We start from the raw sequence: 23,394 nt of genomic DNA, 5'->3' as shown, positions 1-23,394 counted from the left end.
TCATGCTCTGAATCATTTATGAAATATATGTTACAGATATAAATGACCAGGATCAGTTCTGTTGGAAATAAAGTGGGCAAATATTTGAATATATATTTATAGTCTCTATAAGGAAAATTGCCTTAAACTACAGGGCAAATCATTTCCACACATTCCCGTAATACACCAAGTAAAGTCCAGTGATCTGAATACTGCTGGAATTTTGTATCAAGCTGGAAGGAAATGTTTGAGATACAAGATGGATCTGGATGGTTTAGCAATTTTGTCGACTTCCCTAAAGTCGATTAGAAAACATTATTGAAACAAATTACAAACTTTAATTCTCATTGCTGTCAATAAAATGAGCTGGTTTACAGTGTCGGGTGAACAGCCACTCTTTCCGGTTTCCTGTCCGAAATGAAGGTTTTATTGTATAGCGGATTGGGAAGTGTCAGACCTTAATATCTACCATTCTACAGTACATCCAATCCTGTGGAGGCGCTAGCGCACCATAGACTTTATAATCAGCGGCCATGAGGATCCACAGAGGAGGAAGACGGCCGCCTCTGTCTTCTATCAGGTCCTCAGTCAGGCTATGAATGTGTTTCTGCGGAGCACTCTATTCACTAGATCTCATCTTACTGAAGAGAAATGTCTGGACGAGGAGAGGTAAAGGAGGCGCAAGAGCGTCACCGCAAAGTTCTCCGTGATAACATCCAGGGAATTACCAAGCCCGCCATCCGCCGCCTGGCTCGCCGTGGCGGAGTGAAGCGTATCTCCGGTCTGATCTACGAGGAGACCCGCGGCGTGTTGAAGGTTTTCCTGGAGAATGTGATCCGCGATGCTGTCACCTACACCGAGCACGCCAAGAGGAAGACCGTGACCGCCATGGACGTGGTGTATGCTCTGAAGAGACAGGGCCGCACTCTGTACGGCTTCGGTGGATAAACTCACTTTACAACAGCTCAACAACACAACGGCTCTTTTAAGAGCCACACACTGAGTCAATGAGAGCTCACATCCTCTGCTCAACACGAATCACTCGTTCTTCCAGAGTACAACAATACAACAACGTCTGTAAATCGATGGAAAACATGATTGTTGTGATCAGATGTCATTGCATGTTTTATCCACCAGGTTGAGACAGTTGTCGAAGAGGAGTAATTAAAGACCGAAAACATTAGAGTAAGGGGACAATAAGATGCACATTTACGTTGCTAAACGCCAGGTGTAATGTTAAGCTGTGACTTAAGCTAAGCCTCATCCTTCCAAACACGAACATAACAATGATCTTAGCAATAATCGATATAGAAACCATGTTACAACATAAATGAAACTCATTTCTACATTTAGTTTGTCTGTGTAGTGAGTTTTTCACCCAACATGAACATAAATACAACACTTAAATTCTGCCTCCAACAATCATATCCACATTTACACTAACCTTAATCCTGTTATGGATATCGAACCATCACTATCTCAGATTGGTAAAGTATCATGTACTATGTGACTGTCCAGAAAAAGGATCCAAACTGGACCACAGCCATATGATGGGTGGTGGAGTGGAAATTGATTCATTTATTAAAACTCACAGATCCAGATTAAACAAAAACTAAAATTTGGGATAGAAAATGTTTTTTATTTTACACATGTGAACCTCCTTGATTTATCAGGGCTCCTTCCCAGCAGTACCTTTCTTTAAGAACACCCAGCACTCAGCGTGCTGTGTTTCAACCCCAATCTAACCCTAACATGTCTATCTAACCCAGACTCTGTGAAATAACAATATTGAAGATATCGATGTCCTGTCATGGCTTTCACAATGATGTTTTTCAGAATATATCAATTAAAGTAAGGCAGGATACAAAAACTAAATAAATTCATAGGCTGAAAACATATAAAATCAAGATTTGAAGAGAGATCATTTCCAGGCCTTGGTTTTGGGATCCATTCATCATATAGACGAGAGTTTAACTAAATAAGAGAAGATGCTGCAACAACCTTTTTGATTCCACACAGAATGACTCATTTTGTCTGTCACTCTCCCCCCTGATTCAAACTACTGATTTATTGTGATGACATTTTTATCCTCAGGCTCGTTCATACTGAATAAAATGTTCCATTGAAATATCTTTAACCTCTTTAACACTAACCTGATTAATATTTCCAACCTTTGCGTTGGCCCTGCTTAAGTGTGATCACACCTATACTTTGAGTTAACATTAAAACCAGGTCTGACAAAGGCTGCACATTTTCAAAGTATAATTTTCAACTGAAAATTGGATAAATTGTATCAGGACCATGGAAAGAGCTGTTTGTTATGTTTAGATGCTGCACTTCAACAGTTTAATTTAGCTTTGATCTGCTTTAACAGCACCTTGCTGTTGTCCAATGGGCTTCACACTCAGTTCCTCGAGCTCCTGATGTCCGATGAAGTCCGCAGCAGAGTCTCCACTCTCCCCTGTTCAGCTCAGGTGGATCTATGAATTCAATCTGAAGCATAGACACACAGCTGCTGTCTAAGCTGCTGATCCACGACCTGCTCTGGGCTCCACATCTGATGTGAACAGAGAGAATCCCTAAGAGAAATATGGTTCAGGAAAGAGATTGTATAAGATATCTACTAATTACGCTTCAAGTCTGTGCAGAAACACATGTGGGTGACAACTGGGTAAGTAGAGCCAGTGGGTAAGGTGAGCCACCCCCTGTATCTAGATAACTATGAATAAATAAATGTGAACACAGATTTAGGAAGTGTAGTCGACATTACTCGTTCCATCTTTTACTCAAGCACATGGAGAGAGTGGTAAGCAAACCAGAATAAAGATATCTTTGTCAAGCTTGATAATACTGTAAACAACTTTAAAGAATTGATTCCTCTGACATTAAAGTCACAGCCATGTGTCGGTACAATACATGACAGTTGTCAAAACTTCACTCCCACACTAGTTGATAACTTTGTTAAATGTACAGCAGCCTCATTACAAACAACCCTTGACACTGTCGCCCTGCTGAACAATAAGAGAGTAAACCAGAGGAGATTAGCTCCATGGTATAATTATCAAATACGTGTTTTAAAACAGACATCACAGAAGCTGGAGAGGAAGAGGCGTTCCACCAACCAAGATGATTTTCACCTGGCCTGGAAAGATAGCCTGATATATAACAAGAAAGCACTGAGAAATGACAGAGTCATAGTTCTACTGATCCATCTATTCCTCTAACTCTGAGGAGCAATGATGTCATGAGCTTCTTTACAAATACAATTATCACCACCTTCTCCTCATGAACAACACAGATCACTGATTCTTGGGACAAAACACGTCCAGCAGTTGAAACTGCTTTTGGGTCAAAAAATGAAACTATTTTCAAATGTAGATGTTATGCAGGATATTTATAGAATCTATTCAACATGATTATCCCCTTCAATTTAATTATTATATCAAATCTATCACACAGTCTTCCCAATACATCTAAAACATCAAGTCCACAGAGAAGGCTTCAAACATTCATGTGCAATAAAATGGATACAAATATTTTGTAATGATTAAAACAAGATTATTTCCACATAAGAAAAACTGAATATATCCTATCAGAGCCAAATTGATCTTTAGTGACACCTGCATATTTCATAAGGTTTCATAGTTGTTTCCCAGTTTTTTGTCAATACCATGAGACATTCATTAAAATCAGCCAATATCAGGGGCAGCAGTCACTCTGAAGGATCCATTCTCACATTCCATTCATGCAGAGTGCATCCATGGCAGACACGTTTAATAGTTTGGGTATTAAAATGTTAACGTTAATATTTCCTCTGTCACAACCACGGGATATCAACAGTATCTTAGGAAATTGTTTAGAATATTTATATAATTTTGTCTCCTGTAGTTTATGTTAGCATCAAGCTGAAAAGAAAATGGCTGCTACATGAACTCCATTTGGTTTTAAAGAAAAAAAAAAAAGGTTTGTGAAATAATGTTTTCTGCAAATATCAATAGATCTTCTGTGAAAATAAATTGAAGTAACCCCCAACTGACCCCCACTCATTTACACCCAGTGCTCAAGTGTAAATCAATAGCAATTTAGTTTTTCAGATTTAAGTTTCTTTCAAATCATAATCACTCTCCTTTGTATGTAAACCTCTCTGACCCTATTCTGACTAGTTGTTCTAACCATGACGATGGCCCTGCTTAGATGTGTACACACACTTATATAATATATGGGTATGTTGAGAACACTAAAAAGATCATAAATCAATCAGTAGCACACTCAACACAAAAAGCATCACGCCAATGTATTACAGCACTATACAAATACAGCAGTCCTTTTAACACATTTAATATATTGTCCCTGTGGACACAGGAAAATATAACTTTCAATATGAAACCTGATTATTAAATTCAACCATTATCTAGACCACTGTTACAGTATTAGTTATAAGTGGATGTTTTACTATTAATGGACATGTCGTTAGAGTCAGGACAGTTTGTCTCCATAGAGAAAGTGTGTGGCTCTTAAAAGAGCCGTTGCTTTGATGTCTCCTTAGAGTCGTTTACTTGGAGCTGGTGTACTTGGTCACGGCCTTGGTGCCCTCAGACACGGCGTGTTTAGCCAGCTCCCCGGGCAGCAGCAGGCGGACGGCGGTCTGAATCTCCCTGGAGGTGATGGTGGAGCGCTTGTTGTAATGAGCCAGACGAGAGGCCTCACCGGCGATGCGCTCGAAGATGTCGCTCACGAAGCAGTTCATGATGCCCATGGCCTTGGAGGAGATCCCAGTGTCGGGGTGGACCTGCTTCAGCACCTTGTACACGTAGATGGCGTAGCTCTCCTTCCTGGACTTTCTCCTCTTCTTTCCGCCCTTACCGGGGGCCTTCGCCACCGCTTTCTTGGAGCCCTTCTTGGGCGCAGGCTTCGCTGGTTCAGGCATCGTCACGATATTATTCGATCAAATGAATACAGACGTCAGTGGCCAGGCTGTATTTGAACACATCACATGTAAATCTATCTGTGCCGTTCCCTCTCTGTCATTGGCTGAATGTTGAGCGTCAGTGTAACAGCACGTGGGAGTGTCTCCATGTTCATGAGTCCATTATTCTGCTGCTGACAGAGGTTGAACTGTAGAGCTCAACTGGAACATTTGGGGGGTTAAGAAATGCAAGATGTCTGAAAGTATATATGTTATTATTATTGATGTTAGTATCACATTAGTATCATTTAAAACAATCTGAACTAAAGCAACCTGATAAATACACAGCTCTAAATGTTAAGGGAACACTTAATGGTCACAGTAGGCTTTTGGTGAACAATTGAAATATTGGGACAATGGACCTGAAAGATCAGAGCCCAATTCATATGGATCTAGCTATAGGATCTGACAACACCACAACCTGGAGACTGAACATCGGGATATTAAATAAAAAACATCATTATTTTTAGATGAAAATTTGGAAGTTTCTTTTCTTCACCAAGACTTTGCCATGCATATAAAGTGGTCCTGAGGGGGGACATTATAGGCTACGACTGTCGTTTAAAAAAGCAGAGAAAATACTAAATGGAGCAATAACATTCAGATAAAAAAAAATAGAGAAAATGTATAAAAACTAAATCCATAATTGAAAATGAAAATAGATAAGAAAAATAGCAAACTACATGATATCTATTCTTATATTTAAAACAGATACCTGAGATGAAGGAAGAACAAAACAAGCTCCCGATTAGTGAAATAAAAAATGAAGAAATCCAAAGTGCAATATTTAATTTGCAACCCAGTAAAGCAGCAGGACCAGATGGTTTTCCATCTGAGTGGTACAAGGAAATGAGATTTTAGCCAGACCATGAGATCAGACTTTGTGTTTGCTGCCTGCACAATAACTTGACTTTATTACAAAGGGATCATCAGCAGGTGCTTGTTTTTACTCGGTCTCTCTGAACAAACATGTGGAGCAGCTGGGAAACGGGTTTTGGTGGAGCTGTGGAGCTTTTGAACTCATTTTAGGAGAGAAACGAGTGGGAAAAAGACTTTGATATGGTTGACTTGGAAAACAATGTTGCTGTTTGTAAGATGCATCAATGCAAATATAATTGCAGTGAAATAATAGTGTCCTGATACTAGTGATATTTGTGTTGACAGCATTCAGTAATACTTAACCTTTTCCATTACAAGTCTATATCAGTGGGGTATAAATGTTCTGTTGATGAAGGCCTGTAATGTCACTGTTAGAATTATGTTTCTCTTGTTTATACGGGCTCCAAACCCTGGGGGACATGTTTGTCTTTCAAAACAATTGGAACATTTTACTAAAGGCATCTTTTTAAATAACTTAAACTGTTTGATAAATGTTTGCACTGAGTAGATCAGTTTCTCAGAAAAAGCAAGGTCATCTCAGGTTCTTAAAGTTTACACATGTATTTTAGAACTCAACTCAGTTAAAATAAACATTTTATTTCATTGCAGCTCTGACTCTGGTTCCATTTAACAGGTGAAGTGAAAGTAGCAATATTAATAAATATTAGATTAATAGCAAGCCAGGTCTTAGTCTGCATACTTTCCAATGTGTATTATTTGCAAAGCTATTAATGTAACAAATATTTTACTGTAAACTCTTTTGTATATAGTATTGTGAAATACTAACAACTGTTTGCTGTTCAATTAATATTGTAAAACTTATGGTGAGATGGTCCAGCCTGCCACTCTCCTTAGTCGGCTGAGTTAACCTAATTAAAATGATTGTGCTACCAAAATTTCTTTACCTCTTCCAAAACATTCCCATCTTGATAAGGACATTTTTTTTTTAAACTTTGGACCGATGCATAGCATCCTTCATCTGGAATGGTAAATCACACAGGATTAAAAGGCAATCGCTTGAAAGACCCAAAGGGCTTGCTGGCTTGGCTTTGCCCAATTTTATGTATTATTATTGGGCCTGTAATATCCAGAAAATATTGTTCTGGATGAAGGACTATCAACCTGACAGCAGTGAGGCCTGGATACATCTTGAGTGCACAGGTGGCCCGGTCCATTTGCGCTCTGTCTTATGCGCTCCGTCCCCTCTGACCCCACATACCCGATTTTTCTCCAACCCAATTGTCCTTAACTCAGTTGGAATCTGGTCACAGTTTAAAAGACATTTCAACCTGTCTACAATGTCAATTCACTCCCCAATTGTCAATAATTACAATTTCCCACCCTCTACCTTAAAATCTGGATGGCAAAAGGCATTACTTCCACACTTAGCCTCTTTTTTCAGGGCAAATTTGGATCATTCGCACAACTCTCTGAGAAGTTTGACCTGCCAAAATCACATTTTTTTAGATATCTCCAAGTAAGACATTTTGTGCAGAAAAACATTGCCTCATTTCCAAATTTACCATCAGACAACGCAACTGACAATCTTCTCACTTTGTCTCCGCACCGTAAAGGCTTAATTTCAGTCCTTTACAAGCAAATCTGCAACATCTCCCCCCAGTCACTGCAAGAAACTAGAACACTCTGGGAAGAAGACCTAGGGGAAGTAATGAGAGAGGATCAGTGGGAGGCTGCGCTAAACCTAGTACACACATCATCCCCATGCGCTAGACATAGCTTAATTCAACTTAAAATCCTTTTGAGAGTTCACTGGACCAGGGCTAAACTTGCCAAGATTTTCCCTGATGTTGACCCCTCTTGTCCCCGCTGTAAAAGTCAACCAGCTGATCACATACATATGTTCTGGTCCTGCCCTTTCCTCAGAACATTTTGGGCAGACATCTTTCATGCTTACTCTAAAATGTTTGGTGTGATCATCCCTCCAAACCCATTATGTGCTATTTTTGGCTTTACTGATGAAGCTCGTCCTCTTAAGGGCAGGGCCCATGTTGTCATAGCTTTCACCTCTCTGCTTGCCAGACGTCTGATACTACTCTTATGGAAGGAACAAACACCACCCACATTCAGCAGATGGATTAGAGACACCATGTCTTTCTTGAAACTGGAGAAAATCAGATATACTCTGAAAGGTTCCATACAGAGCTTTGAGAGAACCTGGACCCCTTTCTTGTCGTACTATGAGAGCATACAAAGCCCACTACAAGAGAAAGATTAGATGGCAACCATCCCCTCCCCTCTCTCCCCCCTTCTTTTTATTTTTTTATATTTCTTTATTTTTTATTTTTTTTAATTTATTTTCTTTCTTTCTTTCTTTTTTTTGCTTTGTCTGGCAGCATTGTTGTATGTAATTGTACTGTAATAATTCAATATTCCTGTATATATGTGTATATATATATATACATATACATTCTAGATTCTGTCTTAATGTATGTACTTCTGCTGCATGGGGTAGGCTGGCTGGGGGTGGGTGGGTCTTATTGTGGGTAGGGGTATAACCATTAGATTTGTGATGTGTAATTGTATAATTGTATTGATTACCCAAATAACACCAATAAAAAACTGTTAAACATAATATTGTAAAACTAAAATAGTTAAATGTTTTTTAAACCTGTGCAAATATTTATTGTACGATGCTGTAATTACTTTACAGAAATTATTTATATTGGAAAATAATTGAATAGTAACTTTATTTTCCAGATAATTACTGTAAATTCTTTAGTCAGTTATTTACAGTGTATTATATGTATGAACAGTCAGTAACTAGTGAGAGAAGCGGAGGAGTTTTGTCTTGAGTGCAGTGAAGTGGCTCTTAAAAGAGCCGTTGTTATCGTCAGTGGAGCAGCAGCAGTTTAAGCTCTCTCTCCGCGGATGCGGCGGGCCAGCTGTATGTCCTTGGGCATGATGGTAACCCTCTTGGCGTGGATGGCGCACAGGTTGGTGTCCTCAAACAGGCCGACCAGGTAAGCCTCGCTGGCCTCCTGCAGAGCCATGACAGCGGAGCTCTGGAAGCGCAGGTCGGTCTTGAAATCCTGAGCGATTTCTCTGACCAGGCGCTGGAAGGGCAGCTTGCGGATCAGCAGCTCCGTCGATTTCTGGTAGCGACGGATCTCTCTCAGAGCCACGGTACCGGGCCTGTAACGGTGAGGCTTCTTCACGCCGCCGGTGGCCGGGGCGCTCTTACGAGCAGCCTTGGTGGCCAGTTGCTTCCTGGGGGCTTTGCCTCCGGTGGATTTACGCGCAGTCTGCTTGGTTCTTGCCATTTTGTTTCTTGTCTCTCTGATCGGGAGGAAATGTGAGAGGCAGACGCGACACTCTGCTTTTAAACTGCGGAGCCAGCCGTGAAATGGTGACGCTGCTTCAGATCCCCGGGTCCTGATTGGTGAGAGGCTCCTCCTGGGGTACTCGCTGCTTATTGGAGGAAAGTGCAGGCCGTCCTCCGCTGCTGTCTTTTGGTTGGTCTGGCATGAACTGTCCCGCTGGCTCCGCGGATATATAAAGGAGGGTTCGAGCTGTTCGCAGCAGTTTCTCTTGACGTGTCTTAGGAAACAAGCTTCATCCATAATGTCTGGCAGAGGTAAAACCGGCGGAAAGGCCAGAGCGAAGGCAAAGACTCGCTCGTCCCGCGCTGGGCTCCAGTTCCCCGTCGGTCGTGTCCACAGGCTGCTGCGTAAAGGCAACTACGCACATCGCGTTGGTGCCGGCGCCCCCGTCTACCTGGCGGCTGTGCTGGAGTACCTGACCGCTGAGATCCTGGAGCTGGCTGGAAACGCCGCCCGCGACAACAAGAAGAGCCGTATCATCCCCCGCCACCTGCAGCTGGCCGTCCGCAACGACGAGGAGCTCAACAAACTCCTGGGCGGAGTGACCATCGCTCAGGGCGGCGTGCTGCCCAACATCCAGGCTGTTCTGTTGCCCAAGAAGACCGAGAAGGCCCCCAAGTCCAAGTAAAGCAAAGCTGCTGGACACCACCGACACAAAGGCTCTTTTAAGAGCCACACACTCTCCTCTGGTAGAGAGCAAATCTCCTCATGTCACACACCAACTTGTCAAATACACAAGCATAAGTCATTTTAGGCACATTAGCAGTCAATACGTATTCATAGGTGTAGTTTTTCTGTCTCATTTAGTGAGGAAACCAGCGCTCATCTGGAAGTGTTAATATAAAGAATATACTCTTCAAATTTCAATACGCCCAAGGTACATGGATCCACGGCATTAAAGGGACCTGCATACCTCTGTCAAGATGTACAGTATGAATGCAATAACACATTTTAATATTTGTCCAATGACAAATAAACTAGTGTGGGTACAACAGATTCAATGCAGTTTTCAACCTCTTTACATTCGTCATGAAGCAGATCTAGTGGAAGAAGTAATGATAACTATTTATTACATTTATTACTAACTTTATTATTTACAAAGTAATGTCATAAACAATAACTCTGATGTTACTTTTGCTTAAGCTGTAAAATCAGGTTTTAAAAGTTAGGTGCTGTGTGTCCGGTCACTTGTGTGATTATAGACGTGTTTCACATGAGACAGGTTTTCATTAAAAACATTGACCAAGTCCTCTGTTGTATTAAAGTTCCCCAGTAAACATGACAGTGATCCAGCATGCACAACATCAGGACCATTGAACTGGAGCAGCTGAATAGAACATTATTATTTTTTATATTTTCTCTTGTGATTCTTCTGGTGTGACAGTGATGAGGCTGTCCTGAACGACAGTGCATGTAGCTCTGTCACCATCTGAATGGTTTGGATTCCTCGATAAACTCTTTGAGCACTGAAGTTTACTCTTGTTCCCCAGAGGAGCGTGACTCTGGATCAATTCAACCAGAAGCTCCACTTGTTTTCTGAGCTTTCGACCACTTCTCAGGGTCTTCTTCAGTGAACTCAAATAGCTTTGGCCTCATGTGAGCTAAGGTTGTAATGTTGGTCATGAGATGACCCTTGGGCCAGTTCCTTTAACTGATGAACACCCTGAGGTGCAATTGAAAGCTGAAAAAAGCTGATAGTTGGACCTTTGAAATACAATGATACATAAAAACAAAACAAATCAACTATGAATGTTCACGGTACATCTTGTTCTCCAGAGTATATGAAGAGAGTCATGTCAAACTCCATTAGACTTTGAATGATTTTAAACCATTATTTATTTCTGTTATTTTAATGTATTACTCTGCTTGTGTCTTCAGGCACATGTCCTTGGAGAGGTCTCCTGTGGAAAACAATTTAATGGAAGACATCATGAACAAAAACACAAGGTCAGACACTTTGTAGCCATCTATTATTTATTCGTTGTGAATATTCATACAAAAAGCAGATTCTCTCAGGAACATGTGATATCTGATACACAGGAAATTTAATTTTACATTCAATACAGTTAATTCACTTTCCCCTGCCCCCCTCTTCCTCCTGGACCAATGACAGGGAGGCACGGGGGTGAAACCTGCAATTCTATTGGTGCATTCTGGACTTCTATTTTAAGCATTAGCTTTTTTCAATATATATATATATATATATATTCTACAGTGATAACAGTGATATTGTGTCAGGTCTACTTCATACTACACCATCTTTACAGACAAGCACACACACAGAACCATTCGCACACACACGCTTGCACACTAATTATATCATAAATTCAGCACTGGTGTCGATCAGGAACACAACTAATAACCCAGTCCCTCTCAGGGCTCAGGCTCAGAGTTCTACTTGAATGTGATCAGACAGGTCAGCTGACATGGGAAGCTGTCATTGGTCAGTCAGGAAAAAAAAGTCAGCAAGTAAAAAGTGATATCAAGTGCTGTGTTTTATTTTAGTGTTTATTGCAATAGTGTCTACATTAACCAGTGAGTGAGTCAATAGGTCAGTGGGTCAGTCAGTCAGGGTCCAGAAGGCTGCAGTTTAAGGCCGTCGCCAAACTCCTGCAGTACGAGGGGACGTCAGTGGCTAACGCACGCTGTGGTGTGCACGTAAAGGACACGTGTGTGTTCTTCATAGCAACAAATGTAGTGGCTCAGTGTGAATTTATATATGCACTAAATGGCTGTGTGTGTATATTAATGCATGTGTGTGTGTGTGACTGTATATTCATGTTAATGTCTGTTTGTGTGTGTTTCACATTTACTTCTCACTAGGGGCATCTGTGCACATTTTGACATATCTAACCCAACATTAAGAAGTTTAAACTCAAATTCAGAAGTTTACATTGATCATCTGGACTGTAAAAGTGTACAAGTTAAAATGATGTGTGTCATAATTTAAATGATCACAGGGTAAAGTCTAAGGAGGCACCATGAAAGAGGTCCAGCATCTCTGATAAAGAACAAAACAAGAAAGAAAAATAAATTCTCAGTATTTCAGGATGACAGAGATAACTGTCATAACAATGTCATGTAAAAGAAAGGTTTCCCTCCCTTTCACGACAGTCGGTCAATGAACTAAAATGTGTCCATTTTGTGTGATCAGTGACACCAGGTCAAGAGTGTGCAGAGGATGTATTCTCTACAAAATGTATTAGGGCCAATGTTAAGAGAAACGGCTGTGATGTAGATGGAGTTACTATAAGTCACTAACTTCTGGAGAAGTTGTACTTTTATAAGGAAAAAGATTATGCAGGAATACAGTCATGGAGGAAATAATTCTGAGAATAAAGTCATAGTATCACCAGAAAACCTTATTTTGAAGATGAAATGTGTTATGATTAATGACAGAACTAAGTTGTAGTTTTATGAGAAACTGACAATTTAAAAAGAATTAAGAATAAAAACGAGTATGGACATTGTATAATTTGACTTCAACTCAAAATATTACAACGTTGTTGTCTTAAGAATAAATGGTTGTGTCATGATCAGAAAGCCCCAAATAATAAGAATATCTCAGGATGAAAAAGCAGTGCCATACACATAGAAGACACAGATGAAGAGGTCAAGAGAGTTTTTGGTGATAAGGGCCGAGTGCCAGTGTTGATATGCCGTGAAAAAAACATGTAATTGTTGCAGCAGAATTTATACGCGACGTCCTGCCTCTGCCTGCTGCAGCACCCCTCACCTGAACTCAAGAGAGATTTCTGTGTTGTGAACACATCTGAGCGGAGAATCTCCTGCTGCATTGTTCAAGTGTAAAAAGCAAACAGCGGAGAAAGTGCGGACATTCTCCAGAGTTCATGTCTGAAAACAGCTTTTAAATGAGAACTTCTTGAGAAAAGCTTGATAACAAAATGTTCAAGGTTACGATTAAAGTCAGAATTGCGAGGAAATCCCCCAAATTATGAAATAATAATTTAATTTAAATTTCAAATAATATTTCACTTCACTTTTGAGTTGGAATTTTACAAGACATTTATTTGAATGCCACGTCCCATTAAACTAATGAGCACCTAACTAAACTATGTTCAAGGAAACTGAAGTGAAATAAACACACATAACAGGCAGTCTGAAGTAATGGACTGTGAATCATTAAAGTTCATGTTCTGTTGATGAGTTGCTACCTCTGCTTAGCCCAAACCCAATAATACCAAAGTGACAGTTCGGTTAAAAAACAAGTAATGTTTGAGTCGCTAAAATCGACCCACACTTATCCCATTTTGTTCTCAAAATAACAATCTGTTTTCTTGGCATATTATAACTAAATTTTTATAGCCTAAATACATTTTGTGATTTCATCAAACTAAAAGAAAATGCATAGTTGCTTTTGCATAATAAATATCACTTTCATATTTTATTCTTGTAATATTTGGACATTTCCTTGTAAAATAACAACTTTAGCAACTCATCTTTTTCTAATGATGTTGTGACACTTGATTTCATATATATATATATATATATTCTACTAATATTAGGACTTTATTCTCAAAATCTCTCATTCCTGTTTTTCCTTACATCAACCCTAATGTTATGTCATAAACATCAGCACAGCACACTGTGTAAAAGCAGGTCCAGTTTGAGAAATGTGTAGAAATGGGCTCTGTGAAGGATGTGTGTGTGTTTTCAGCGCAGCCAGGAGCAGGGCACCCACTGAGGTTCAGTGTCCAGTTTGTTGATGAGTCGTAGCAGCTCGGTGTAGGCTTTGTCCTGGTCGGTGTTGACGATGACGGCATCAAACAGGTGACCACAGCTCTGCTCCATCTCTCGCGCTTTCTCTATAATGTCCCGCAGCTCCTCGGGCTAAAGACAAAACACACATTACTAAGGCAAACATTTTAGAAATGTAAAAACCAGTGATGATTTGTCAGAGTGTGAAGAGACAGTGTCGACAGTTAATCAGGGACCTTGGGGTTCTTGTTCTCTTTAGCCAACAGGGCGCGGAGTCTTTCCTGGGAGGGTGGAGCTATAAAGATGATGTAAGGCTTCAAGTCTGAACTCCTCAGCACCTTTAGAGCCTGTAGACACACATGCATGCACACGGTTAAATAAGCAACCTTTGAATCCGAGTTATGTAGTTCCCTTACAAGGAGTTTTTAACTTGTTATGAAACAGTCTTATTTCAATATTGCTGCCTCTTTATGACCTACAACAGCTAATGAGAACATCTGTGAGAAACTGGCTTTTTCTATGAACTATTGTCAATGTCTGCCACTGTGACGGCATTACCCGCAAAGTCAGAGCAACGATAGTCAGGCTGGAAAAGCCTATGGTTCTGCGGCGGGAGAGGAAACAGAAGCGGGGGAAGCGAGCCGGGCTACAGGCTGAAGGCTAACCCGTACAGACCAGCGCTCCCGAGTCTGTTCCTCGCCAACTCCAGGTTTCTTACAAACAAGATGGATGACATCAGAATGAGATTTACAATACATTACCTCATTGCTATGCATCCTGCAAACAGCTGTGTGTTATGGTGTGGTTTGATATTCCAGCCAACTCTATGCCCCTATACATTGAGTGACTTGGTACTGTCTCAGGTGGGATGTTCCATTTGCCCACAAGAGGGGGGTATACATTTCTTGTACCTGTATACATTTAATACTCAATGGTTATGTTAAATCAGTTATAATATTGTTAGAAGATAGATTTTTAATGACAAATGGGTTCATATTCTATGTATCTTTATTTTTCTATGAATATGTTGAGTATTTTGATCTTTGCACAGAGCGGGGGATCCCCTGCTGTGTTCACACAGACTTTAAACTAGGAGTTAAGGCGGATACAATCCACAGTAGCAACTGCAGAGCGTCTCACTCTGACTTTTGCGTTCACACATGCATCTGTGGAGTCCAGTGGATATCCGAAAGCAGTTTCAGTCTGCATTTGGAGCAGAGAGAGACAGTGGTCTGAGAAGAGGATGTAAACTGATTCAGTCACTGTTTCGTGTTATATATCATTACATTAAAAACAATCTAAAGAGAGCTGCAGTGTCTCAGTGTTTTCTTGGTGAGTGTCCTGAACTTGATATACATGTGTGTTTTCGCTACTTCAAAACAAATGCACATGCTGTCTGGACCAAGGCTTTTAAGACAGGTGACAGGGGAAACACTTCTGCTTTTGTCCACAGAGGCACCAAAATCAACACAAATTAAAAGTTCCTTTCTCTCATGTTACTGTGTGTGTGCGTGTGTGTGTGAATACCAACCTGTGTGTGCAGACAGAGCACACAGATCTTTCCAGTGTTGATGACCTGCCTCACTGAGTCTGAACTGGTCCCATACAAGTTCTTCTCAAACTCACCAGATTCGATCAGCTTCCCTGGGGACAGTAGAAAATACTAAGTTAGAAACTATCTGGTTATAATTTTGTTACACAATTCTTACACAAACCATCACTGAATGTCCAGAGTATTCTCTGCAGGATTCTTGCAAATAAACAAAACTTTGTTTACATTTAGCATTTTTACACCTAATCAATTGTGTGTATCTTTTAGTACAAAAAATGTGCCAAATCCATTTCCTTCCTCAGATAATATTATTAAATTAGACTTTGGGGCCATTTTAAATCACATATTGTTTACATGCATGTTTTAACTGACACACTGCTGCTGTGTACTTCGTTGTATGTGTGTAGATTAGTGCATAATGGTCAAGATTGTGTATCATGTCACCCACACAGAAGACTGACTTCTAAAACATTGCTACCAATGATTCAAATATGACCCTTTGTCATGTCTGTAAGAGAAAGCAACATACCTAAAATAAATAAAATAAACTCTGTCCCTTTCTGAGTGAACAAACTAAATCTTAAACAGACAATTAGCATGTAAGGCAATGGGGTACGCCTAGTGATGTTAGCTGTGGGTTTCTTTCTCCTCCAATGCTATTTACAATACATCTGTAACATGAACGGATACATCAGCTCTAAGCTGTTCCAGTACAGACAACATCACTCAGCCACTTTGATCATTATAGTCTCAAGTTATCTGAGAGATCTGGAGAAATGGACGTTTATCCTCAATAGATGTTGGAGAAACCGATCTAAATGGAAAGTGGTCTGCCACACTCAATGGTTCTGATCAACAACTCAGTTGCAAGGTCTTATCATTTACTTAAGTCAGGTTTGATGCAGAATTTATCAATATATAACCTGTCTATCAGTACACAGAGGTTTTCTAGCTACTGTGAAACTGGGGCTGCATCTATACTACTACTCTGATCTCTGTCCACACAAGTATTTTGGCTCTGTATCAGTTTCAATCCCCATCCATACAGATGCTGTGACCCTGCCGGTATAAAACAGAAAGCATTTGGTTGTTAGTTGCAAAAAGAGCTGTTTAATTATCCATGTTCCTTTGTACACTAATAGTCATGGCTAATGCTTTGTTGTTAATTGTTTTCTTCCAGAAGGTTTCATATGACAAGAGTCGGACAAATGAGTGAAGGTTACGTCAGGACCCGATCAGCAAGTAGTTGTGAGTGTCTACGCCATCATCTCCGTTTGTGCAGTGCCAGAGTTTTCAAACTCCCAGCAGCATCTCCAAACTTCTCAGTTTTTGTAGCTCTGAGTAAAATATAATTACCTTCTGCTGGAAGAAAAAAAAAAAAACAAGAAATGCCTGACACTGACCGAGACAAAACATGGGAAAGAAAACCCTTGAAAGCTTACCAGCTGCCAGCTCTGCCTCAAACGTCTGACGAGACACAAAGTGGTAATCTCGACCACCCAGCTCTCCTTCTCTACGGCTTCTCGTGGTGTCTATTACATGTATGCACAGAAACACAGTATTTTTAATCCACAAACACATGGAATTGTGTGTGCACTTGTATGTGCGTGTGTTTGTGGGTGTGAGAGAGTCTTACGAGGTACAGCTCCAGCAAAACGTTCTGGTTGGTTGTTGAGGAGTCTCTGCCTAAGTTCTCCCTGTCCACAGCTGGTTGGACCGATCAGTGCAATAGGCCGCTTCCTATTGGCTGGCTGGTGGTACAGAGCCATCTCCTCATAGGTGAGAATCTCCTCATTATCAAAATCTGGACCAATGATGAGGACAGAATAAACAAGTGATAATTTGCTCCAAAAAAAGCTGCAAGGGTCTAGAATAGGTTTAGTCATTTTTAGACAAGGAACTGTTACATATTATATCTTTAAGCTTTGGATTTAATAGACACACAGACAGAATGGACTTACCATCATTCTTGTGTGTGTTGTACAACGGCTTCTTTCTCTTCCTCTTGTTCTTCTTTGCACACCACAGCTTCCCTGTGAACATAAACACATCTTAAAACTCAATTTCAAACTCCAAGTGATTGACTCCATCAATCATTTCTTATATGGAAAGGAAAGGTACACGTATTACCTTCATATAGCACGGTTCTCCTGTCATTACTACAAAAATACTATGAGGCCCATTCACTCTTTTCAAATACACACTCAGAAGCAGTTTTCAGACATGAACTCTGGAGAATGTCGGCACAAATGGGTCTGGACTTTCTCCAGAGTTTACCTCTCACACATGAAGAACACAGCAGGAGATTCTCTGCTCAGACACGTTCACAACACAGAAATCACTGGAGCATTTAGGTGAGGGATGGCACAGCAGGCAGAGGCTGGACGTAATGTATAAATGCTGTTGCAGAGATCACATGTTTTTATTTACAAAACATTGACACCCTTGTCAGCCCTTCTCACTAAGAACTCTGGAATCGAATCTTTTCCAAGTTGACAAGTTTGTCAGTGTCCTCTACATGTATGGCTCCTATTTTTCCTCCCAAGATATTTTATATTAATTATTTATTTTTCAGTTTTGTGTAGAAACGTATTCTCTACAAAAAACATTCACAAACTGACGGTGCATATATCGGGGGCCATTTGGGGTTCAGTATCTTCTTGAGGGACACTTTGACGTATGATTTGTGGAAAACCTGCTCTACCTCCTGAGCCACAGCTTCCATATTTGCCTTAAACAAAAAGGTCTTGTCCAACATCTCCTTGTGTTAGGTTTAGTGTACGTGAGGTTGGTAAAGCACACACACACACACACACACAAAAACACATTTCGGTATAGAAATTGAGTTATATAGTTTGGTCAAATTGGACACTGGATAAAAAGTAACTTTTGTGGCAATGTGGCTATAAGCAATGTTTCAGCTTAGATACAATTATGAACTTTAAAAGCTTATTTATCGTTACAGGGTTACATTTGTGGATGGCGGAGGAACTGACCAGGCTTCTCAGGCTCCTTGTCTTCTTCTATGGTTTGTTTCATAGCTTCTCTCTGCTGCTGAAAACTCTTCCCTGTGGAAAAAAGAAGAGAATATGAGCAAAAAAACCAGCAGTTATGTCATATAATGCAGAGTGGACGCAAGTTTAAACAGTGTTTTCAGCTAACAACCAACAACCTTGTGTATTTACTGGCAAGAGTCTGACTAAGCATTCTGCCCATGCTCCACCAAAACCACGAGATATTAAAAAGAAGAAACACTAAAAGACTCCAGCCACAGACAGACAGTAGTACCTGGTACCAGTCCAGCCAGCGGCTGGTTATCCTCATCTCCGTCCCTGTAAGCCTGCCACCAGTTGGGGTCTGACTGACTGATGATGTGGAGAATGTCTCCTTTCTGGAAAGACAAGCCCAGCTCTCTGCACGGCACATAAGGGTCATCTGAGGGGTCGTAGTCAAAATGAGCCTTCACATGGACCTGGATGAGAGAAAGAAGAGACCAGGAAAACTGATTTATGAGACGTTTCTAACAGTAGAGATGGAGATATTTTCAAGTCTGCAGTCTTATATCAGAATGCTTCAAATAATCAGCATTTACAAACCCAAGGTAACTGCTCATTAGTCAGTCTGGTGGAAGAACAGAATACAAACATTGTTTCTTCCAGATTAAACCACCATTTATGTTGAGCACTCACCACAGTCTCTTTGACAGGAGGAGGTTTGCTCTGATTGCTGGGAATCAGCACAAAGGTCAGTAGGCCATGCATGTCCGCCTGAAAAACACACACACACACACAGACACACACAGACAGACGGGAGAGAAAAGTGAACTTGTTATTTATCATCTTGCCTACTATTTCAGATTATTACAATTTTAGACATCTTACATTTGTACCACATTCAATCCAAGTATCATTAAATACTGCAATCACTCACTTTGTAGATCATAAAGAATAACAATACATTTTACACTGTGCCTTTCTAGACACCCAATCTGATGTGAAGTGTTGGATAGTAAAATGTAAAGCTTTAGGCTCCCATTTGTTGGCTGGTCGAAATGCTCTTGTCTTAAAATTCTTATTGCTCTAGTTGGTGTTGATGAGAAAAGTGCTACATCCATGTCCTTCCTGAATGAATCTGTTATTGTTGGTAGTGGGAGGGATGGGAAGGACTACATGTAAAAGGGGGAGGTTGTTTTAAAGATGTGTTCTACGCCATTGTCTGCCGGGGGTGTGGATGCACTGAGAGGGACGGAAAAGACTAAATAAAGTGGTTAGGAGAGCCAGCTCAGTCCTGGACTGCCCCCTGGATTTCACCGAGGAAGTGGGTGAGAGGAGGATGTTAGCGAAGTTGAACTCCATCATGGACAACACCTCTCACCCCCTATACGACACTGTGGAGGCCCCGAGCAGCTCTTTCAGCAGCAGGCTGCTGCACCCACAGTGTAAGAAGGAACGCTACCGCAGGTCCTTTATTCCACAGCATTCGAAATGAAAAATAAAATACTGCACTGGTTTTTCTCATGTTTCTCTACTTATATGACTTGCACAATTTCTTACAAAAAAATATATAATTTTTCACAGTAGTAGGGTCCTCTACACATCACATTATCTCCTTATACTTATGTACAAACTGTTTTTTACTTGCTCATGCAATCATCCTGTGCCACTGCACTACACTCAAGTGTAGTGCAGTGGCACAGGATGATTGGTTCAAGAGTAGGAACAATTTCAGTTGAAGATATTTTTGGGTTTCGTACAGCCCTGGTAAAATGCCTATATAAGATATAAAGAGTAGAAAGTATTGATTGAAACTGATTGCAGAATAATAGATTATTATTAAGAGATTAATATAATCACTACACAACGAAATTGTGTCAAATATTCGCAGATGAGAATATACTTACGAGAATGTCAAAGACTTGGTTGACATCTTTCCCTCTTATCTCAATGCCGTTGATCTCCAAGATTTCATCTCCCTCTGATAACAGTCCACTCCGCTCAGCTGCTCCGCCGCGAACAATGCGACTAATCACGACACTTTCCATTTCATTACGAACAGTCGCTCCCTACAGACACACAGGGGAATACAGAGAAGATCGAAAACACACACGAGTGTATTAATGAGATGTACACTATTATTTATAACATGAAGAACTGAGGAGACAAGTTAATAATTTGGGGTGCTGTGTTAAGCAGGGGATCCCCCACGAGCAATGACAGTTGAGAAACTGAGAAAAACAACTGAAAACAAAACAAATATCTCCAGCTGAAAAAGCGGTGACATTTCGTAGAAGACACAGACAAAGATGTCAAGAGAGTTTGTGGTGATAAGAGCCGACACCGGTGTCTGTGTGTTGTCAAGAAAACCATGTGATCTCCGCAGCTGAGTAAATGCGCCACTTCCTGCCTCTGCCCTGAATAATGCAGAGAATTTGTTGCTATGTTGAACGGGTCTGTGTAAGAGAACCTCCACAGTTCAGGTCTGAAAATGGCTTTAGAGAGCATAAAAACAAAGCAACATATCAATAATATGGCAATGACAATATTTACTGTGTTATCTTTATTAATATGACTGACATCTACTGTATATATTATCTATGTACAGTGTTCTACAGAGGCAGTATCACAGCCTAAGAGGAGCCATACAAATTGATAGGGCAGGGGATGTATGATGTCTAGTCCACATCATAATACAATTTTACATCTGTAATAACAAATGAGCCGATATCGTTTTAGAATAAGCAAAAGCTCATCCATCCTCTCAGTCAGACGTTAGTTCACTACCTCTGAACATTTATTTAATAAAAGGCTTTGTTTCATTTTTCCTATGATTATAAAACTAAACACTTCATTCGACTTCATGGCCTCGCTGGTCTCCCTCAACCCATGTTTTAGGTAACAGACTTTTGCAAATATTATTTTATAGACAGCTGCATCCAAAATGTGCATGATAAACAAGAATAAGAGTGTTTGTATCATTAACTTTTTCTTGGTCGTGCACTTATATTACACAGAAAGAATGTGTTTAAAAGGGCTGCACGATATATCGGAAATTTATCGTCATCGCGATATCAACCCTACTGCCCTAGATAATAAACTAAATTTATAGTTCATTATATATAGTGAAGGATTGTCGGAACAAGAGAATAAGAAGAGAATAGAGAGAGAACAGAGAACTGCGAAGCAGCTCCATCAAATCTCGCTCTGCCTCCTCCAGACTAAATTCTACTGTGGAAACTTCGAGTGACCACATTTGTCTCGGGTCAAATTCATCACTATGAGCGGTTGATTATATAAAACAATTGCAAGGCTTATTTATGATCGTAGATCCTGAGTGAAAAGTAACACACACACAGACTCCGCACAAAAGTGTGTGTGTGTGTGTGTGTGTGTGTGTGTGTGTGTGTGTGTGTGTGTGTGTGTGTGTGTGTGTGTGTGTGTGTAACTGAAAAGCCTACTGTTCGGGTCAGACTTGGTTAGTTTTCTCTCCAACCCCCACTCTATAGCATGATACTATACTTCAACTACTCATCTCTTTAATCTTAAGTAGCTACTTTTGATACAATCTCATCCCCATTTTAATTGATCAGTTTGGCTGCTTCTTGTATGAAGGCAGCGGCTGATACGCTGATTACCTTTTACTTGCTACAAGATATAATGTATAGGGACATAAGAATTAGTATTTGAAAAAAAGGATTTAGACAACAAGTGAGTATTTATATAATTAGCCTATTGATTTTGCACAGTGCTGAAGGTTGTACAGTCCACAGTGCACTATCACACTGGTGATGCCTGTGACACTGGTGTACTGCCCACCTGTTTTAAATGCAGATTTCTAGTGGACAGACCCACAGAGGATGGAGGGAGGGTTTTGTTTATCAGTTCATCAAACACTCATCCAGTGGAGTTTGTATGCATTTCTTTTGAGGAATTACACTGAGGAATTTAAGAGATCACTAATTTAGCATTGCCTTCTATATATATATATATATATAAAAATTTAAAAAACATAAAAATTGATAAAACTTTTTTTTCATGTCTTTTTCTTCTTGTTAAGTCCTGACTTCTACATTACCCGCAATGCAACCTGGGCTCCAGTGTTATGCTACCTTCATTTAATGGAGCCTGCAGCACCAAGCTTGAATCAGTGACCAGGAGCAACTTTTTAAATTGTCATATTTGCAGTGTTAAGCCTGCAAATGCTGATGCAAATACTGATGTTAACTATGCTCATCAACACCTGTAAACACATTCTAATGTGAAAGATTGCTGGAGTTCCCCAGTGACAGTTATTGGAACACAAACTGAACTAGGAGTGTGGAGGGAGTTCAGCTCTCTATACAACTGTGTTCTACTTTATTTATGCTGAACGTGTCTGTGTCTTACCAGTGGTATATCTTGGGCCTTCTCTATGCGAACGATCTTGACAGTCTCTCCTCCCCACTGGGTCAGTGTTTCTCCCTGGTCAGGCACTGCTTCGGGCTGCATTTCCGTCTCTGCTATGCTGTCATGGGCCAGGAACAATGACTGCAACACACACACACACACACACACACACACACACACACACACACACACACACACACACACACACACACACACACACACACACACACACACACACACACACACACACACACACACACACACACACACACACACACACACACACACACACACAGTCACTACGGGATTCTTTTCTTTACTTTCAGACTCTATGTGTGTGAGTGTGTCTCTACCTGGATGTGTGTGTCTGACAGCAGGCTGTGGAGTTCAAGTCCCTCTTTGTTCTGACTTGACTGGATGAGATCCCTTACCTAAATCACAGAACATCACTGATGTTAATTCGTATAATAGCTATGCTATAGTTCAGAATAACCGTAGAACAGGCAACCGTTCCTGAACATAACAGTCTTTTTACAGTAACATAGCCAAGATACACAAGAGAGAAGACAGGAAGCA

The 23,394-nt window shown here is 40.5% G+C and overlaps 5 protein-coding genes across 5 annotated transcripts in view; 2 read left to right on the top strand and 3 right to left on the bottom strand.

Moving 5' to 3' along the window:
• Window positions 1-630: 630 nt before the first annotated feature.
• On the top strand, window positions 631-978 carry LOC118116739 (histone H4-like). Its single transcript, XM_047341814.1, has one exon. It carries the CDS (start codon window positions 631-633, stop codon window positions 925-927), a length of 297 nt encoding a protein of 98 aa, XP_047197770.1. The 3' UTR covers window positions 928-978.
• A 3,459-nt stretch (window positions 979-4,437) lies between these two features.
• On the bottom strand, window positions 4,438-4,919 carry LOC118116055 (histone H2B). The gene has a single exon (XM_035167363.2). It carries the CDS (start codon window positions 4,904-4,906, stop codon window positions 4,532-4,534), a length of 375 nt encoding a protein of 124 aa, XP_035023254.1. The 5' UTR covers window positions 4,907-4,919; the 3' UTR covers window positions 4,438-4,531.
• A 3,728-nt stretch (window positions 4,920-8,647) lies between these two features.
• Window positions 8,648-9,134, bottom strand: LOC118116031 (histone H3). Its single transcript, XM_035167335.2, has one exon. It carries the CDS (start codon window positions 9,103-9,105, stop codon window positions 8,695-8,697), a length of 411 nt encoding a protein of 136 aa, XP_035023226.1. The 5' UTR covers window positions 9,106-9,134; the 3' UTR covers window positions 8,648-8,694.
• Window positions 9,135-9,378: 244 nt separating this feature from the next.
• LOC118115872 (histone H2A) lies at window positions 9,379-9,844 on the top strand. The gene has a single exon (XM_035167064.2). It carries the CDS (start codon window positions 9,407-9,409, stop codon window positions 9,791-9,793), a length of 387 nt encoding a protein of 128 aa, XP_035022955.1. The 5' UTR covers window positions 9,379-9,406; the 3' UTR covers window positions 9,794-9,844.
• A 1,277-nt stretch (window positions 9,845-11,121) lies between these two features.
• The window catches only part of pals1a (protein associated with LIN7 1, MAGUK p55 family member a), a 36,233-nt gene continuing 23,960 nt past the window's right edge, over window positions 11,122-23,394 (bottom strand). The window contains exons 6-17 of the mRNA XM_035168271.2: window positions 23,172-23,249; window positions 22,819-22,959; window positions 20,337-20,498; window positions 19,126-19,203; window positions 18,725-18,908; window positions 18,433-18,504; window positions 17,398-17,469; window positions 17,073-17,240; window positions 16,879-16,968; window positions 15,416-15,528; window positions 14,121-14,231; window positions 11,122-14,016 (exon numbers count right to left, since the gene is read on the bottom strand). Of these exons, the coding sequence (XP_035024162.2) occupies window positions 13,840-14,016; window positions 14,121-14,231; window positions 15,416-15,528; window positions 16,879-16,968; window positions 17,073-17,240; window positions 17,398-17,469; window positions 18,433-18,504; window positions 18,725-18,908; window positions 19,126-19,203; window positions 20,337-20,498; window positions 22,819-22,959; window positions 23,172-23,249 (1,446 nt within the window). The 3' untranslated portion in view covers window positions 11,122-13,839. The remainder of the gene's footprint in view (window positions 14,017-14,120; window positions 14,232-15,415; window positions 15,529-16,878; window positions 16,969-17,072; window positions 17,241-17,397; window positions 17,470-18,432; window positions 18,505-18,724; window positions 18,909-19,125; window positions 19,204-20,336; window positions 20,499-22,818; window positions 22,960-23,171; window positions 23,250-23,394) is intronic.

The sequence above is a fragment of the Hippoglossus stenolepis genome, chromosome 10 (genome assembly GCF_022539355.2).
Source record: "Hippoglossus stenolepis isolate QCI-W04-F060 chromosome 10, HSTE1.2, whole genome shotgun sequence".
Lineage (NCBI taxonomy): Eukaryota > Metazoa > Chordata > Actinopteri > Pleuronectiformes > Pleuronectidae > Hippoglossus > Hippoglossus stenolepis.
The sequence above is the reverse complement of the archived record's forward strand: the minus strand, read 5'-3'. Positions and strand labels throughout refer to the sequence as shown.